We start from the raw sequence: 19,890 nt of genomic DNA, 5'->3' as shown, positions 1-19,890 counted from the left end.
TTGACACACCTGCTCCAGAGGAACTAAAGTTTTTATTTAACATGATGAAGGAAAGAGGAGAGAGGAATGAGAAATCAGCAAATCTCAGAGAAAACTGAGAAATCACAATCCCATCCATTCCATTACAGTGAGATTTTAAACAGGTTCATGTCTGAAGTGAAAAATAACGTAAAGAAAAATTAACATGAACATTAGAATGTAGCATGTGTTTGTCATCCTCACCATATATATACACATTCTGACAAAAGAAACATTTAATGAAACAGTGAAAACAGATGTAACAGAGATGGTGTTTGTATGTGTGTGTGTGTGTGTGAGTGTGTGTGTGTGTGTGTGTGTGTGTTCAAATAGCCACTGTCTCTTTAAGAGGAAGTAGTGACTGTAGAGTTGTTCTCAAGGGTGGGACTGCATGACATTATTTAAAACAAAACTTAACTGAAGGGCTGAAGTGTTAATCACCAAGACTGACTGAAAAGACAGCTACAAATTTCCACTACACAACTTTTAACACTTCAGAGAGACAGAGCGGTCATCACTAACACAAAGGTGAGTAGTGTGTATGTATGTGCACACATGTGCATGAAGTGGAAGCTAAAAGAGAGAGAGCGAGAGACAGAGAGAGAGAGAGAGAGAGAGAAAGAGAGAGAGAGAGAGAGAGAGAGAGAGAGAGAGAGAGAGAGAGAGAGAGAGAGAGAAACAGAAACATACAATTTTTCCTGACACTTGTCTTATATACAGGTTGTGCTGTAAAACGTGTTGTTAAACAGATTGGTAAAAGGAACTCATTGAGATGAGCACATATAAGAAACTGACGTGCACTTTGGACTTTCTAATGCATCCACTTTATTGCTGCGCCACTGAACACAGTCAGTCTCAGTGTAACAGTGCAAATGTTGATAATTTTCATGAAAAAAATATGCACATTTATATTGTCTGTGTTCAGATATGGCTTCCTCCAGCAGTCTCCTGTCAGAGGAGCAGTTCCAGTGTCCTATCTGTCTGGATGTGTTCACTGATCCAGTCTCTACTCCATGTGGACACAACTTCTGTATGACCTGTATCAAAGGATTCTGGGACAGCAGTGACTCCTGTCGGTGTCCAATGTGTAAGAGGAAGTTTGAGAAGAGACCAGAGCTCTTTGTCAATACAATGTTTGCTGATTTAACGGCTCAGTTCAGGAAGTCAGTTGAGGTGAAGGCCAGCAGTATCCTACAGATACCTGCTGTTAAAACCAGAGACATTTCATGTGATATCTGCACAGAGGAGAAACGTGTTGCTCTGAAGTCCTGTCTGGTGTGTCTGACCTCTTACTGTGAGACTCACCTGGAGCCTCATCAGAGAGTCTCAGCCTTGAAGAAACACAAACTGATTGATCCTGTGGAGAATGTGGAGGATTATATCTGTAAGAAACATGAGAGACCCCTGGAGCTGTTCTGTAGAGATGATCAGACATGTGTGTGTCAGTTCTGTACTGAGGGAGAGCACAGAACTCACAACACTGTTCCCATAGAGGAGGAGAGTGGAGAGAAGAGGGTGAGAAAAACTTTTGTCAGTTGGATTAAAGGAGTACTGACTTAAAAACTGACAGTTTATGAGAGCGAAATTTAAAATTAAATTGGTAACTTTAAAGTTGCATGTTGACAAATCTGATGTAAGGACACTTCAGTAAGACGGTCAGCGCAGCATTGTGCAAGGAATGCAGCAGCAAATGTCAGGGGACACATTTTTTAATTCCTTTTTTTTTGATTAAATTTTTTTTTAGAGTTTTCAGTTTTAAATCCTGAACGTTAGACGGCACACAAAATACTGCACACATTAAAGGAGGGAATAAATTCATACCAGCAACTACTTGTATGAAAAATACATCAGTTTTTAGGCCGCTAAACACATGTAGATATCAGATGGGTGACATATCTCAGAAAACTCTGATATTATCCACTAGTACCTGTCCTCAAACTATTCTTCTTTAATTACACCTGTTCAGAGTATTTTCAGGTGTGATTTCAGTCAAGAACCATTTGTTTCATCTTCGTTTCAGTCACGACCTTAAGAACTGAGTAGGAATCAGCAACAAACTTTATCAGTTTTGAGTGTCAAGTTTCAAGTTTATTTAGAGTCCAGTATCACTGCTTAAAGTCTCAAAGGGCTTTACATGCTCACAACACACAAATTAGTGCCTGAGCAGGTGTGAAAAAGAGTCAAGGGCTCTCTGTATGTCGCTTCAGAATGCATATTTTTGATTCGAAAAAAATACATCATACTTTTTACAGGTCCTAGATCTATAATCTCACTGTAATTTCAGAAAAGTGGTAGAGGTTGACCTCATCAGTGGGAAGAGTAAGGTCAAAAATTGTCTTTGTTTTTTGGCATAACCGGGGTAATCAAGTGAGGAAAATATTGCAATGTTCTTAGTGTTCTACTTTCACAATTTCGCTTACTCTTTTGACACCATGGCCTTGTTTCGTTTTTGTCCTCACAGACACAGATAGGGAAAACACAGACAGAAGTCCAGCAAATGATCCAGGACAGACTGAAGAAGATTGAAGAGATCAGACACTCAGTAGAGATCAATAAAGTGAGTAAAAGTGAGTTTATTCAAAGACTATAACGACAGCAGATCCACTGTCTTCAGCATCAAGGTGTTCTGAGAGGTGAATTCAGTATTCAGTCATTTTAATGTCTATTTAATATCTATATATTTATTTATCTATTTATTTACATTTTTCCCTGTAGAAAACCACACAGGAAGAAAAGGAAGACATTGTAAAAGTCTTCACTTCTCTTATGAGATCCATTGAGAGAGTCCAGGCTGAGCTGCTTGAGGTGATGGAGGAGAAACAGAAAGCAACAGAGAAGGAGGCCGAAGGAGTCATTAAAGAACTGGAGCAGGAAATCAGTGATTTAAAGAGGAGAGACACTGAGCTGGAGCAGCTCTCACACACTGAGGACCTCCTCCACCTCCTACAGGTGAGTGTCCCTCTCTCTGCTCAGTGACGATGCAGCACATGACAGGACAAGACTCCCCATGCTGAGGGATTTCTCCTCTCTCCTGCTGTACTGTAGATTCACCCATCTGTGTGCAGCCCTCCACACACCAAGAACTGGTCTGACATCAGTATTAAGACTGCTGTGAGTGTGGACACTCTGAGGAGATCTCAAACTCAGATTGAGGAATCATTCAGTAAGGCAGTGGAGAAGATAACAGAGATAGGTGAGTGTGTAATGGCCAGTGTGACTTCAGGGTCGAGCCATGTTCTGTAATTCCAGACCTTTCACAGCTGTTGAAAAACGTCATTACTGATAAATGACATAGAGAAATGATGCAGTATGGACACAGGGCCGTAACCAGGATTTAAAAAACAGTGAGGTCCGGGGGGCGGGGGAGAAGGAGTTATTAGGCTTTATCAACACATACAAACATTACATACATAGAAAGAAAGCTGTCACTATTTACAAGAAACAAATTTTCTATGTGTTGTACATGTAAGTTACAACATCTGAACTGGACTGAACTGAACAACATCTCATGCGGTTTCTGTATTTGGGGATTGTCCCAAGAGCACAAGATTGAAGTTGGATGTAAATCATATACACAAAATAACAGATTGTATAGGCTAACCTAACAAAATGTCATATAGATTTATCGGCTGTATGAAGGGATACTGCAACGGTTTTACTTGACGACCGTGTCGAGCAGGTAGACAGTCTTGTGTGTGTGCTTTTGAAATGTTTTGTAGGCCTGCTACTATTGATACTGTTGCCAAGCTGTTTTTTAAATCAGTGGCGTTGAGTGAAACGTTAGCTAGCCTACTTTTATGAAAGAAATAGCCTAGCTAACGTTTCATCATGGCCAGAGTGCACATATCCTGATACGTTTCAAACGATTGCCTTTTCTCCAGGCTCTATACTAGGTTAATGTTTTGAATGTTTCTAACAGATAGTGGCCTATCAATCATTGCTACGTCTTACCGAATATGGTATGCTGTCAGTTCACACACAAGCCACCTCTGCTGCCAACGTGCGCCTAAAAGTCCAGTTTCTGGCAGTGGAAGTGCTGATGATGCAAGGGGCTGCAGACACTACATAAGTCTAAACTGAATTAAACACGCACTTGTCGTGGAGGAGAAGTTCTCAGCCGCTGATTTCTTTTCTTTTTTTTTATCCAGTTGTAATTAGCTCAAAATTTATTTTTAGATTTAAAACAATAACGGAGGTCCAGACCTCGGTGACCACATAGCTGGTTACGGGCATGTATGGAGACACTGTGCATTTCAAAGTATTTTGCACCTTGTGTTAAATGCACGGAATGCCGTTACGCTGACAGACAGGTGTGTAGTGATGGATGTGTTCAATACTACGAAAAACAAAAGAATAAAATGATGTATCTCCTCTCCTCAGATCTAAAGAACATTCAGCTGTTTGCAGGTAGAGTTTGTCACATGTGCTGCTTTCTTGTATCAACACACATTCTGTTATCTCATTCAGTTATATGATGAACACTGATTTCATCTGAACTGATGTATGTAAAATTGTGAATCTACACCTGATCAATGATGATTTTAAATGAAGCATAACTTACTTTATTATCTCTGTCTCTTAGTGGATGTGACTCTGGATCCTGTTACAGCTCATCCAAACCTCATCCTGTCTGATGATGGAAAAGATGTGAGAAACGGAAACACAAGACAGAATCTCCCAGACAGCTCAAAGAGGTTTGATACCTGCTGTAGTGTCCTGGGAAAGGAGGGGTTCTCCTCAGGGAGATTTTACTATGAGGTGGAAGTCAAGGGGAAAACTGACTGGGATTTAGGAATGGCCAGAGAATCCATTAACAGAAAGGGAAATATTACACTGAACCCTAAGAATGGATTCTGGACTGTATGGCTGAGGAATGGGAAGAGGTATGAGGCCAATGCAAGTCCCTCTGTCCTCCTCTCTCTGAAACACAAACCCCAGAAGGTGGGGGTGTTTGTGGATTATGAGGAGGGTGTGGTCTCCTTTTATGATGTGGAGGCCAGGTCTCATATCTACTCTTTCACTGGCCAGTCTTTCACTGGGAAACTCTATCCATACTTCAGTCCCTCTCCTAATCTTGGAGGTAAAAACTCAGCTCCACTGATCATCACTCCTATAAGCCAAACTGAATGAGTTTTCAAAAGGCTTTTGTGCAGTTGCTGACAAAACAAAAAAAAAGTCCTTGCAGTAACACTGTTTGTAAAGAAGGCTATGTTGTAATAAGGAGTTTCTTTTTCAGTTTTAAATGAACCTGCTTTGGAAACAAATTGCCAGTAAAAATCTGTGGAACACAGTGTGCTTCAGAGAAAGCGGAATAGATTCAGAAAAGACAACACAGTCGTGCTTAGCACAAAAGCGTGGGTTTAAGATTCGTGGAAAAATATCTGAAAACATGCTTTCCTTTAGATCCATGATGGCTTCTGGTTTCAGTCTCATTGCTTGACAAAGAATGGGGCTGACTGCAATGACAATGGAATATTAATAGCAACGTTCAAACTCCTTGCTAATGGGCACTTCTCAAAATTCTGGAATTCTGGACAAGCACTAGGCTGAAAAATCTTTGCTCTAATCCAAGGCTGGCCAAACTGTGGCCAACGATCAGTTTTATAGCAGCCACAGACAGTCGCAAGGCGCAATCTGTTGCCGTGACGAATTAACAAGCTAAATGTTCCTGTAATAATGATATTTCCGGCAACATTGCACCAGCCCACAAGGGGGCTTAACACTTTAACTTGCGGCGAAGCCTGAGGCAAGTTAACCTGCGGAGACTTATGATCCTGTCTCAAATCTTCATATGGAGTGACACAGATGAAGAAGAGTGGGACACAGATAAGTTGTGTTTTTGAGAGAATTGAGAACAGGATTTTTATTTATGCATTTATTTATTCATTTTACAGGGGCGAGAGGCAAAACAGTGTGTCTCATTGGCAAACAATTTGTGGCTTTCGTGATAGAGTATAACATTCGCTATCATTGTGCCCTTCAACATGTGGTTCTGATTCCACAAACTACACCTATCACAATTGTTTTTGTTTTAATTTGATCAAATTTCTTGCCATTACTTATTTTCTCTTATTACTTTTTTCCCCTCTATTTTTTCCCATTATGTCAATTACCCATCATGTCAAAACTCACACCTATAACAACACAGGCATACCATTTTTCTTTACTATTGTAATTTTGATTTATTAATTTGTTATTATGATTTAGCCCCCATGATAGAGGACTCACCTCTTAGATTACATTTGATGTTTTGGCATCCCCTGCTCTAATCTGATACACTACTGAAAGCTGCTTAATCAGAAAATGTTTAATAAGTCAGTTGAAGAGCTTTAACACAGAGCTAGACTGAAATTTTGCTGTCCAGTAAGTCTCCACGGATTCTGTATGGATTTGATAAATGCTTTTTCAGACAACCTAGAAGAAGCTAAACTCCTCACCTGTACTGAGGAAGGACAGTCTGGGTCAGAGGTCTGTCTGGGGTGAGAGGTTATGTCTCTCTGTGGTACTGTGGTATTCATATGGGAGAAAAATGTCGATAATTACAGCATAAAATGAACACAAATAAACACTGGAAAGATCAGTCTGCAGTGAGATGATCTAAATATTACATGTTCTCATTATGCTTGTTCTATATTGTGAATGTGTTAAATCAAGAATAAACTTATATGAGGAAAATATTGCATTTCTTTGTCTGTTGAGAAGTTACTGTCCTGGCATTGGAGGAGGTCTCAGTGGGAAACAAAGCTGATTGGTGGGGGAGCTGGCTGCTGATTGGATAAATGACATCATGATGAAGACATAATCTGTTTCTCAATATGAAGTACCCCAAGTACGTTCTCCTGTTCTTGGGAGTTCGGACTCGCAAGTTCAACTCGGGGGTCTGGACTCTCAATGACGCGGGAGGATGCAGAACGCCCAAACAACATTTGAAACAGCAGCGTTCTCGCTGGTTAGAGGCTCTGGAGCTAGCTAGCTCGGTCCTCTAGTAGATGTCACATCTCCGAACATTTAGGACTTTCAAGGAGGTGCTACCGACCAATATTCGGATTCTGAAATGTTCATTTCTCTCCTGAAAAATCTTAAAATCTACATTTGGTGACAGAACAAAAGTCATAATGCGAAATTTACAGTAATGTGGTAGCTTGTCTGACATCATTATCGCAACTTCTGTGAAATGCATTCTGGGAAACTTGGCTCCCCAAGTCCACACAAGTCACCTCCTGACGCCACCTTGATAAAACCCACGAATCAAGAACACATCCGGCTATTTGATCTGTTCTTGGCTAGATGTGAACTTTGAAGTGGCACAGTACTTTGGCTGTGACTGATGACGTTTCACTAGTCCACAAGAACTCAAGTATAGATAAGGACGCATATTGAGAAACAGCTGTAGTTTCTTATATGAGAAAAAGAAACATTGCCATAGTACTCAAGACTAGTGAACATAAATGAGTTAAAGTATTGTGATTCTGTTAAATGTCTGCAGTGCTATGAAAAAGTTGTGACTGTTTAGGTCAGAGGTTTTGTTCCCATCTTGTGCTCATCTTTCCAGCACTCACTCTATAGGAACTTAAGTTTTTATTTAATATGATGAAGGAAAGAGGAGAGAGGAATGATACATCAGCAAATCTCAGAGAAAACTGAGAAATCACAATCCCATCCATTCCATGACAGTGATATTTTAAACAGGTTCATGTCTGAAGTGAAAAATAATGTAAAGAAAAAATAACATGAACATTGGAATGTAGAAATAAATTCTTTATATCTTCTGTTGTGTACAATTATGATCTTTTAGATCTTTGTTATAATCAGATGTGTCACTCTCATTTCATGAGTAGTTTAATTTATGTCTTCTGCCTGTCGTTTAGAGATTAGCATGTGTTTAATCTGTTTGAACTGAAGATTTTATTGGATCTATTTGTAATATCTATTCAACATATTGTTATAAATCCTTTATTCTGGAATAGTTAACTGTGTCTGTGAAGCTGTTTGTCATTCTCACCATGTACACATTCTGACAAAAACAAAACAAAACAAAGCAAAAACATTTAATAAAGCAGTGAAAACTGCTGTAGCAGAAATTGTGTGTGTGTGTGTGTGTGTGTGTTTAAATATCCATGTCCCTTTAAGAGGAAGTAGTGTTAGTAGAGTTGTAGAGTTGTTCTCAGAGGTGGTGTTGCGTGACATTATTTTCATAAAATGAAACTAAAGTGAAAGGCTGAAGTATTGATCACCAAGGCTGACTGAAAAGACAGCTACAAATCTCTGCTACACAACTTTTAACACTTCAGAGAGACAGTGCAGTCGTCACTAACACAAAGGTGAGCAGTGTGTATGTATGTGTACTTATGTGAATGAAGTGGAAACTAAGAGAGAGAGAGAGAGAGAGAGAGAGAGAGAGAGAGAGAGAGAAACAGAAAGTTTTTGTCTTATATACAGGTTGTGCTGTAAAACGTATTGTTAAACAGATTGGTAAAAGGAAAAACATTGAGATGATCACATATAAGAAGCTGACGTGCACTTTGGACTTTCTAATGCATCCACTTTATTGCAGTGCTATTGTACACAGAGCCAGTCTCAGTGTAACAGTGCAAAGGTTTATAATTTTCATGAAAAAAATATGCACATTTATATTGTCTGTGTTCAGATATGGCTTCCTCCAGCAGTCTCCTGTCTGACGAGCAGTTCCAGTGTTCTATCTGTCTGGATGTGTTCACTGATCCAGTCTCTACTCCATGTGGACACAACTTCTGTATGACCTGTATCAAAGGATTCTGGGACAGCAGTGACTCTTGTCAGTGTCCAATGTGTGAGAGGAGTTTTGAAAAGAGACCAGATCTCTCTGTTAATACAGTCCTTGCTGATTTAAGTGCTCGGTTTAAGAAGTCAGTCGAGGTGAAGGTCAGCAGTACCCCACAGATACCTGCTGATAAAACCAGAGACATTTCATGTGATATCTGCACCGAGGAGAAACTTGTTGCTCTGAAGTCCTGTCTGATGTGTCTGACCTCTTATTGTGAGACTCACCTGGTGCGTCATCAGAGAGTCTCAGCCTTGAAGAGACACAAACTGATTGATCCTGTAGAGAATCTGATGGATTATATCTGTAAGAAACATGAGAGACCCCTGGAAATGTTCTGTAGAAATGATCAGACATGTGTGTGTCAGTTCTGTACCGAGGGAGAGCACAGAACACACCACACTGTTCCCATAGAAGAGGAGAGTGGAGAGAAAAGGGTGAGAGTAACTTTTGTCAGTTGGTTTAGATGAGTACTGACTTGAAACTGAAAGTTCGTGAGAGAAATTTAAAATGAAATTGGTAACTTTAAATTTGCATGTTGACAGATCTGATGTAGGGACACTTCAGTAAGACAGTCAGCACAGTATTACGCAAGGAATGCTACGACAGCAGACAACTGGACAGGAGGTTTAGGACCCCATATGAATAAATGAAATGAAATCGATTTTCAATTCCTTTGTTAAAATAAAACAAGACTCGATGTTTTTCTCATTTTAGAAAGAAATGTCAATGAAGAAAAGATCTGTGCTCTCTCACCAACTGCACTCACATGCCCTTTGATAATGTTTAGTGTGTTTGCAGTCTGAGAGCCAAAAATGAGGAGTGTCAGGGGACACATTTTTAAATTCATTTGTATTCATTTATTTGTTTGTTTGTTTTTTAAGTTTTCAGTTTTGAATGCTGGACATTAGATGACACACAAAATATTGCACACATTAAAGGGGGGAATAAATTCATACTAGAGGCTGCATGTATGAAAATACATCAGTTTTTAGGCTGTTAGACACATGTAGATATCAGATGGGTGACATATCTCAGAAAACTCTGATATTATCCACTAGCATCTGTCGTCAAAGCTTTCCTCTTTAATTACACCTGTTCAGAGTGTTCAGATGTCATTTTGGTCAAGATCTGTTTGTTTTATCACAGCGGTTCTGAACTTCAGTCGTGACCTTAAGAGCTGACTAGGAATCAGCATGTGGAACAAACCAAATTAGTGGCTGAGCAGGTGTGATGAAGAGTCAAGGGCCCTCTGTATATTGCTTTAGAATGCATATATTTGGTTTGGAAAAATACATCACGCTTTTTTATATTTTAGATCTATAATCTCTCTTCTGTTATGACAGAAAATGGTGGGGGTTGACCTCCTTAGCATCAATGGGAAGAGTAAGGTCAACAAGAGGCTTTATTTCTTAAATTTTTTTTAGCTTAACCAGGGAAACCAAGTGAAGAAAAAGTTGGAATGTACTTAGAGTTTTACTTTCACAATTTCGTTTACTCTTTTGACACCATGGCCTTGTTTCGTTTTTGTCCTCACAGACACAGATAGGGAAAACACAGACAGAAGTGCAGCAGATGATCCAGGACAGACTGAAGAAGATTGAAGAGATCAGACACTCAGTAGAGATCAATAAAGTGAGTGAAACACAAAGTGAGTTTATTCAAAGACTATAACGACAGTAAATCCACTGTCTTCAGCATCAAGGTGTTCAGAGAGGTCAAATATCTCCAGTATTCAGTATTTTAAATTCTTTTAATTTTTTTTTTAAAAATGTTCTCCCATCAGAAAACCACACAAGAAGAGAAGGGAGATGTTGTTGAGGTCTTCACTGCTCTTATGAGATCCATTGAGAGAGTCCAGACTGAGCTGCTCCAGGTGATGGAGGAGAAACAGAAAACAGCAGAGAAGGAGGCCGAAGGAGTCATTAAAGAACTGGAGCAGGAAATCCGTGATCTTAAGAGGACAGACACTGAGCTGGAGCGGCTGTCACAAACTGAGGACGTCCTCCACCTCCTACAGGTGAGTGTCTCTCTCTCTGCTCAATGACGATGCAGCACATGACAGGACAAGACTCCCCATGCTGAGGGATTTCTCCTCTCTCCTGCTGTACTGTAGATTTACCCATCTGTGCACAGCCCTCTGCACACCAAGGACTGGACTGACATCAGTATTAAGACTGCTGTGAGTGTGGACACTCTGAGGAGATCTCTGACTCAGCTGGAGGAATCATTCAATAAGACAGTGGAGAAGATAACAGAGATAGGTGAGTTTGTAAAGATCAATATGATTTCAGGGTTGTGCCATGTTCTGTAATTCCAGACCTTTCACAGCTGCGGAAAAACATCATTACTGACAAATGACATAGAGAAATGATGCAGTATGGAGACACTGTACATTTTAAATTATTTCGCACCTTGTATTAAATGTATGAAATGCATTCACTATTACACTGACAGACAGGTGTGTGCTAATGGATGCTTTCAATAATACAAAAAACCCCGAATAAAATGATGTTTCTCCTCTCCCCAGAACTGAAGAACATTCAGCAGTTTGCAGGTAGAGTCTGAATTTGTATCATTCAGTAATATTTTTACTCATCTGTTCTTGTGATCCTTTAAGTGCAAACGTGTCCGATAGTGAGACGTTATATTAATATCTGGACTATACATCATGTAATAAGTGCTTTAGTAGTTTAGTCAAAACTGTCTGATTAAAACAGTTATTAACCTCCATAATCATTATCTATTATGTGATAACATATTTTAATCAGTATTGTCTACATTTCCCACAGTGGATATAAAAGTCAGTCATTTAAACATGTTTAATGGTTCAGTTCCAGTTCTACAGCTGGCAGGCTTAACCAAAACACCATATGATTATGACTTTCTATGTCACACATACACACCTCTGGGGTAACCATGGGGTTCAGTGTCTAACTCACACACACACATCAGCAATGATGTTTGGGAATCAAACCTACAACCATTAGTTTACTAGTCTGCCTCACATTGTCACTACTACACATGGTTTACAACTGGATTTGTGTTAACAAATACTGTAGAATTCAATCAGATATGATCTTAATCCTGATACAATTATAATCTTTAGTTGATTAGTATTAACAAATACATTTAAATGAATGTTTTCTGTATTTTCCACAGTTGATGTGACTCTGGATCCTGATACAGCTCATCCTAAACTCATTCTGTCTGATGATGGGAAAGAAGTGACACATGGAGACACACGACAGAATCTCCCTGACAACCCAGAGAGGTTTGATAGATGTGTCTGTGTCCTGGGAAAGGAGGGCTTCTCCTCAGGGAGATTTTACTATGAGGTGGAAGTCAAGGGGAAAACTGAGTGGGATTTTGGAGTGGCCAGAGAGTCCATTAACAGGAAAGGAAATATTAAACTGAACCCTAAGAATGGATGCTGGACTGTGTGGTTGAGAAATGGGAATGAGTATAAGGCTCTTGGTGGTCCTGGTGTCCTCCTCTCTCTGAAACAGAACCCCTAGAAGGTGGGGGTGTTTGTGGATTATGAGAAGGGCCTGCTCTCCTTTTATGATGTGGGGGCCATGTCTCTTATCTACTCTTTCACTGGTCAGACATTCCGTGAGAAAATCTATCCATACTTCTGTCCTTTTTTAAATATTGGAGGCAAAAACTCAGCTCCACTGATCATCACTCCTATAAGCCGAACTGGATGAGTTTTCAAAAGAAATGAGGTCAGTTGCTGACAAAACAGAAAAGTCACAGCAGTAACATTAATTGTAAATAAGGCTGTTGTGATAAGGAAGTGTAGTTTATTTTTCAGTTTTAAATTAAGCTGCTTTGGAATTAAATTGCCAGTAAAAATCTGTGGAACACAGTGTGTTTCACAGAATGCGGAATAATTTCAGAAAAGACTCCAGTCACGTTTATCATAAAAACTCGGGTTTAAAATTCATGGGACAATATTTGAAAATATGCTTTCCTTTGGAGCCATGATGGCTTCTGATTTCAGTCTCACTGCTTGGCAAAGAATGGGGCTGACTGCAATTGCATCAGAATACAAGTGTTAATGACAACATGCAAACTCCTTGCTGATGAGGACTTCCTGTCATCCAGTGCTTTTCACATTCGGCTGTGGAGAAGCACTGGGCAGAAAACTCTTTGCTTTAATCCAAGATTATGGTCAAACTGTGGCCTGTGATCAGTTTTATTTCAGCCATAGACAGTCACAAGTGACACCTTGTTACAGTGACTCACTAAAAAAGCTGAGTTTTCCTGCAGTATTCCACTGCTGCACAAGGGGGGTGAACACTTACGTTAACTGCTAAGTTTGAAAAACTGTCTCTTTGGTCCTTTGTTGAAACTGAAGGCCCTGACTCAAATCGTGAAATGGAGTGATGCAGTAGAAGAAGAGTGGGACATGGATGAACAGAGCTTTTGGGAAAAATGGGAACACAAATGTTTTATTTTTACAGAGGTGAGAGAGAGAGCAGTCAGTCTCTTTGGTAAACAATTTGTGAGAAATGAGAAAGAGAAAGACTAATGACCTGAAAGCTGTTGTGTCAATGATACAAAGCTCTTCATTCACACATTCAGGAGATCACATTCAGCTACCAGAACTGGCTACAATGGTTTCATACTGGTGTCCATATGTGCCGTGTGTTATCAGTTTATACGATTTAATATATAATAGTTCATGTAAAATGTAATAGTTAATAGCTCTGTATAAGATAAATTGAGAGATTGTGCCTCTGATTCAACAAATCGTACCCATCACAATTGTTTGTGGTTTTGATTTTCTTCCTATTACTTTTTTCCCTCTAATTTTTCCCATTATGTGAATTACCCATCATGTCAAAACTCACACCTATAATAACATAGGTAAACCATTTTTCTTTATTATTGTGATCTTTGTTTTATTCATTTGTAATTATGATTTGGCCCTGACTATAGAGGACTCACCTCTTAGATTACGTATGATGTTTGGGCACCCCTGCTCTAATCTGATACACCAGTGAAAGTTGCTTAATCTGAAAACCCTTAATAAGTCAGCTGAGGAGCTTTAACACAGAGCTACACTGAAATTTTGCTTTCCAGTGATTCTCCATGGATTCTGTATGGATTTGATAAATGCTGTGTCATATGACCTGGAAGAAGTCAAACTCCTCACCTGTACTGAGGAAGGACAGTCTGGGTCAGAGGTCTGTCTGGGGTGAGAGGTTATGTCTTTCTGTGTTACTGTGTTATTCATACGGGATAAAAATGTGGATAATTACAGCATAAAATGAACACAAATAAACACTGGAAAGATCAGTCTGCAGAAAGATGATCTAAATATTACATGTTCTCATTGTGCGTGTTCTATATTGTGAATGTGTTAAATCAAGAATAAACTGAAATAAGGAAAATATTGCATTTCTTTGTCTGTTGAGAAATTACTGTCCTGCCATTGGAGGAGGTCTCAGTGGGAAACAAAGCTGATTGGTGGGGGAGCTGGCTGCTGATTGGATAAATGACATCATAATAAAAACATAATTTCTTATCTGGGGAAAAAAGAACATTACCATGGTACTCAAGACTAGTGAAAGTAAGTGAGTTAAAATATTCTGATTGTGTTAATATGACTGCGGTGTTATGACAAGGTTGTGACTGTTTAGGTCAGAGGTTGCCATCTTGTGCTCATCTTTCCAGCACTCATTCTAGAGGAACTAAAGTTTTTATTTAACATGATGAAGGACAGAGGAGAGAGGAATGAGAAATCAGCAAATCTCAGAGAAAACTGAGAAATCATAATCCCATCCATTCCATGACAGTGAGATTTTAAACAGGTTCATGTCTGAAGCGAAAACAATGTAAAGAAAAAATAACATGAACACTGGAATGTAGTAATAAATTCTTTATATCTTCTATTGTGTGCAATTATGACCTTTTTCATCTTTTTTATAATCAGATGTGTCACTCTCATTTCATGTGTAGTTTAATTTATGTCTTCTGCCTGTCGTTTAGGGATTAGCATGTGTTTACTCTATTTAAACCGAAGTTTTATTGGATCTACTTGTAACATTTAATCAACATATTGTTATAAATCCTCTATTCTAGAGTAGTTAACTGTGTCTGTGAAACTGTTTGTCATCTTCACCATATACACACACATTCTGACAAAAGAAAAATTTACTGAAGCAGTGAAAATGGATGTTACAAAGACTGAGTTTGTGTGTGTGTGTATGTGTGTGTGTGTGTGTGTGTGTGTTTCAAATAGCCACTGTCTCTTTAAGAGGAGGTGGTGTTTGTAGAGTTGTTCATGAAATTTAACTGAAGAGCCAAACTGTTGACCGCCAAGACTGAGTGAAAAGACAGCTACATGTCTCCACTGCACAACTTTTAACACTACAGAGAGACAGAGCAGTCATCACTAACACAAAGGTGAGCAACGTGTATGTATGTGTACATGTGTGCATGAAATGGAGAGAGAGAGAGAGAGAGAGGGAGAGTTTTCCTGACATCTGTCTTATATACAGGTTGTGCTGTAAAACCGTAATGTTTTTCCTTTTACAAAGGAAATACAAAGGTTTGTGAAAGGAAAAACGTTGAGATGAACACGTAAAAGAAGCTGACGTGCACTTTGGACTTTCTGATGAATCCACCTCAGTGTAACAGTGAACATTTTTACATAATTTACATGAAAAAAAAAATACAAATCTATATTGTCTGTGTTCAGATATGGCTTCCTCCAGCAGTCTCCAGTGTTCCATCTGTCTGGATGTGTTCACTGATCCAGTCTCTACTCCATGTGGACACAACTTCTGCATGACCTGTATCAAAGGATTCTGGGACAACAGTGATTCCTGTAGGTGTCCAATGTGTAAGAGGAGTTGTGAGAAGAGACCAGAGCTCTTTGTCAATACAGTCCTTTCTGATCTAACTGTTCAGTTCAGGAAGTCATTTCAGGTGAAGGCCAGCATTACCCCACAGATACCTGCTGTTAAAACCAGAAACATTTCATGTGATATCTGCACAGAGGAGAAACGTGTTGCTCTGAAGTCCTGTCTGATGTGTCTGACCTCTTACTGTGAGACTCACCTGGAGCCTCATCAGAGAGTCCCAGGCTTGAGGAAACACAAACTGCTTGATCCTGTGAAGAATGTGGAGGATTATATCTGTAAGAAACATGAGAGACCCCTGGAGCTGTTCTGTCGAGATGACCAGACATGTGTGTGTCAGTTCTGTACTGAGGGAGAGCACAGAACACACAACACTGTTCCCATAGAGGAGGAGAGTGGAGAGAGGAAGGTGAGAAAAACTTTTATCAGTTTTTTCAGAGGATTTGAAATTGAAAACTGACCTAAAACTGTAAACATATTTATATTGAATATTTTCAGGTGTATTTGTTTTTATATCAGAGCCATACCAAATGTGGGAAAAATATTGCTTTGCTTTACGGCTGTAAATTTTAGAAGGAAAATGTGCCTCGTGACTATTGTCATAATGACATATTAATATGATAGGGACCTGTGCTTGCTTAATGACTATATGCTGCAAGAATGTGTGTGTGTGTGTGTGTGTTAGAGCAGAGAGCATTTACCATGTAGACGACAAGGCCTCTGAGTGAACTGTGTGTGTGTGTTTGTGTATACTGCCCGGGGAGCGAACATCAGTTATCCTGTGCTCCATGAGACACGATTTCTTGTAAACCCCCACACACGTGCTTGGAAGTTTGTCTTACTATATGAAAAGTTCTTCACTCACTAACCTCGGGGAGAACTGCGCTTCATCTCTGAGGTCTGCTTCCCCCATGCGCATATAATAAAGGAAAATGATTCATGACATCTGAAGTTTGTTGTCTCTGAGAGTTAGCAACTCTCATTACAAGGGACTCCAAATTTCCCTCACACAAACTTTAGCCATAAACTACAGAGTCGACTGTGATGAACCAGCATGTGGGATGGATATTACTGGCTCAGTGTGTTTGTTTCGATTTTTTTTGTTTTATTTATTCATGTATTTGTTTATTTATTTTAGGTTAGGAGACTAAAATTCCAGGTTTATGTATTTGATTAGGTATACTTTGATTTCGGAACATGGTGGGGGTTGACCTCCTCAGTGTCAGTGGGCTGGACTCCACAGCTAAAAAGGCAGAGAGAGTTTAAAGAGATACTTAGTTTTTTGACATGTCCAGAGAAACCAATCAAAGAACACATTATCACGTCTATAGTGTTCTGTTCTCAAAATTTCCAACATTAATTTGACACCACAGTCTGTGTGTTTTTTTCTGTTCCTTTCACAGACACAGATGGGGAAGATGCGGACTGGAGTCCAGCAGATGATGCAGGACAGACTGAAGAAGACTGAAGAGATCAGACACTCAGTAGAGATCTGTAAAGTGAGTGAAGCAAAAAGTAGGTTCAGCATCAGAGTTGTTTTGTGAGGTGAAATGTTACAGGTATTCAGTCATTTTGACAACACCATCAATTTTTCTCTCATTAGAAAAACACAGAGAAAGAAATGGCAGATGTTGTTGAGGTCTTCACTGCTCTCATGAGATCCGTTGAGAGAGTCCAGGCTGAGCTGCTCCAGGTGATGGAGGAGAAACAGAAAACATCAGAGGAGGCTGAAGGAGTCATTAAAGAACTGGAGCAGGAAATCAGTGATCTAAAGAGGAGAGACACTGAGCTGGAGCAGCTCTCACACACTGAGGACCTCCTCCACCTCCTACAGGTGAGTGTCCCTCTCTCTGCTCAATGACAATGCAGTACATGACAGGACAAGACTCCCCATGCTGAGGGATTTCTCCTCTCTCCTGCCGTACTGTAGATTCACCCATCTGTGTGCAGCCCTCCACACACCAAGGACTGGAGTGACATCAGTATTAAGACTGCTGTGAGTGTGGACACTCTGAGGAGAGCTCGAACTCAGATCGAGGAATCATTCAATAAGGCAGTGGAGAAGATAACAGAGATAGGTGAGTCTGTAATGATCATTATGGCTTCTGTTGGGCATTTGATTTTGTAAAAAATAACAAAGTTGGCACAGAGATGAATTCTGGTTGAGGGTCTTGTTTTACTGAAGTTCAGTGATGGTTAAAAGAAGGAGAGAAGAGGAGATTCTTTCTCTTTGTGCTATTACTAAGTGCAGATGGCGCCTTGGTGCCCAGATATACACAAGCACCTATGACCTTGTCTGCAATAGATAACAAGCACCTCACATTCACACCCATAAAAACAAGTGCCCCTTACTTAACCCTGCAGAGTGTGTCATATGTGAGTTAGTGTCTTCGTGTGTGTGTGTGAGAGTGTGTGTGTGTGTGTGTGTGAGTGAGCCTGTGTGTGTGTGTGTGTGTTTATCTACCTCTACACATTCTTCTTGGCCCTACCTCTCCCCCTGTTAATCATTGAGAATTCTAGAATTCTAATGATTGCTACTAGGGGTAGCAGGTGTGCATAAATGTACAAATGGGGGGGGGGGGGGGGGGGGGGGGGGGTGGGTCATCACCAACATTGTACAGCAGTCCAAGACAGAATGTTTAGTCAACAAAGCAAGTTGTACACACTGTAGTGGGTTAAACCTGGGTAAATTTGAAAATGCATAATTATTTCTCCGTCACATCTTCTTATTGTGTTTAGATATAGTGGCTGTTTTTTTGCCTGGTCATCATTAGTAAGCCTAACTAGACGTAAAAATGAAATTAGTCATATTTGCTTGCATCTATCTTTTACGAACATAACTTGTTTTGCCGCGTTAACAGCCTAGTCTGTTATATGACAGACTCGATGTTAGAGCCATTCTTGAGAAATCCGTCCACAACTCACAAATGTTGCATGTTTATTTCATCACAACGACAGTTGGGAAAGAAAATTTGCGCAGCGAAATAAAACAATAAAGCAAACAAACAATCGATTCACCCTTTTATTGCTGTCGCCATCGTTCCTCTTGTTTACCGAGGGCTCGAATTGGACACTGAGTATGCGCCAGATCGAGCATCATGCGATTTGCGAGTACTCAACAATAATGTAGAAACTCGAAATTTGATGTAACTGCTCGAGTACTCTGTGCAACCCTTCATAACTACTAGTATGCAAGCAAGTCACTCATCAAACCTCTTCGATGAGTGCATATAATAAATATGCTTACTTTATAACCATACACATCTTGTGTTTTCAGAACTGAAGAATGTTAAGCAATATGCAGGTAGGGGGTCTTTATATGTAATCTTCATTTTTCTCTGTTATTTGTTCCTAACTTGAACACAATTTTTCACATTGTTACTATTATGTTGCACATACCCCTGTTACCTTTTAAAAACTACACTGGGCTCCACACTATCCAAAAATATCTCATCTTTGGTCTTTATAATCCACTTTTGTGTTTCCTGATCTGTCACAGTGAATGTGACTCTAGACCCCGATACAGCACATCCAAACCTCATCCTGTCTGATGATGGGCAAAAAGTCAGTTGTGGAGACACAGAACAGGATGTCCCTGACAACCCAAAGAGGTTTCTTATCTTTCTCAGTGTCCTGGGAAAGGAGGGGTTCTCCACAGGGAGATTTTACTATGAGGTGAAGGTCAGTGGGAAAACTGAGTGGGTTTTAGGAGTGGCCAGAGAGTCCACTGAAAGGACGACGTCATGTACAATGTGCCCTGAGAATGGACACTGGACTGTGTGGAGGGATGGGAAAGTGCATACAGCCCAAGATGATCCCTCTGTCCCCTCTCTCTGAAACAGAAACCCCAGAAGGTGGGGGTGTTTGTGGATTATGAGGAGGGTGTGGTCTCCTTTTATGATGTGGAGGCCAGGTCTCTTATTTATTCTTTCACTGGTCAGTCTTTCACTGGGAAACTCTATCCGTACTTCAATCCTGCCTCAAATAATGAAGGTGAAAACTCAGCTCCACTGATCGTCATCACTCCTGTCAGTCAAGATGAATGAGTTTCTGCAACAGTTTTAAATGTAGTTTTAGAGCGGGATCACAAAACCCAGAAGAACGACATTTGAGTGACATCACTTTCCACGTATAGTTTCCCTCTCATGTTCTCCTTTTGTGGAATTAAAAGACACAGAAGTACTGTGTAACATGAGA

General features: G+C 39.9%; 1 protein-coding gene and 2 pseudogenes across 2 annotated transcripts; all 3 read left to right on the top strand.

Moving 5' to 3' along the window:
• The first annotated feature begins 945 nt into the window (after nucleotides 1-945).
• Nucleotides 946-5,148, top strand: LOC115816580 (E3 ubiquitin-protein ligase TRIM39-like). 2 transcript variants are annotated; one of them, XM_030779560.1, is made up of 6 exons: nucleotides 946-1,533; nucleotides 2,480-2,575; nucleotides 2,800-2,967; nucleotides 3,064-3,211; nucleotides 4,399-4,425; nucleotides 4,601-5,148. In XM_030779560.1, exons 1-6 carry the CDS (start codon nucleotides 946-948, stop codon nucleotides 5,146-5,148), a joined length of 1,575 nt encoding a protein of 524 aa, XP_030635420.1. The 2 variants fall into 2 exon arrangements, with proteins under 2 accessions (XP_030635420.1, XP_030635419.1); XM_030779559.1 differs by having other exon boundaries at nucleotides 2,734-2,990; nucleotides 3,084-3,211.
• Nucleotides 5,149-8,667: 3,519 nt separating this feature from the next.
• On the top strand, nucleotides 8,668-12,528 carry LOC115816584 (nuclear factor 7, brain-like; annotated as a pseudogene).
• A 3,004-nt stretch (nucleotides 12,529-15,532) lies between these two features.
• On the top strand, nucleotides 15,533-19,739 carry LOC115816585 (E3 ubiquitin-protein ligase TRIM39-like; annotated as a pseudogene).
• Nucleotides 19,740-19,890: the final 151 nt, after the last annotated feature.

This window comes from Chanos chanos, chromosome 7 (assembly GCF_902362185.1).
Source record: "Chanos chanos chromosome 7, fChaCha1.1, whole genome shotgun sequence".
Lineage (NCBI taxonomy): Eukaryota > Metazoa > Chordata > Actinopteri > Gonorynchiformes > Chanidae > Chanos > Chanos chanos.
The sequence above is the reverse complement of the archived record's forward strand: the minus strand, read 5'-3'. Positions and strand labels throughout refer to the sequence as shown.

Excerpts from the sequence above, each read along its gene's own strand:
- LOC115816580 (XM_030779559.1), top strand. The coding sequence starts at position 946 with ATGGCTTCCTCCAGCAGTCTCCTGTCAGAGGAGCAGTTCCAGTGTCCT. Across the intron at positions 1,534-2,479 it reads AGGAGAGTGGAGAGAAGAGG|ACACAGATAGGGAAAACACA; the intron begins GTGAGAAAAACT and ends TTGTCCTCACAG. Across the intron at positions 4,426-4,600 it reads GAACATTCAGCTGTTTGCAG|TGGATGTGACTCTGGATCCT; the intron begins GTAGAGTTTGTC and ends TCTGTCTCTTAG.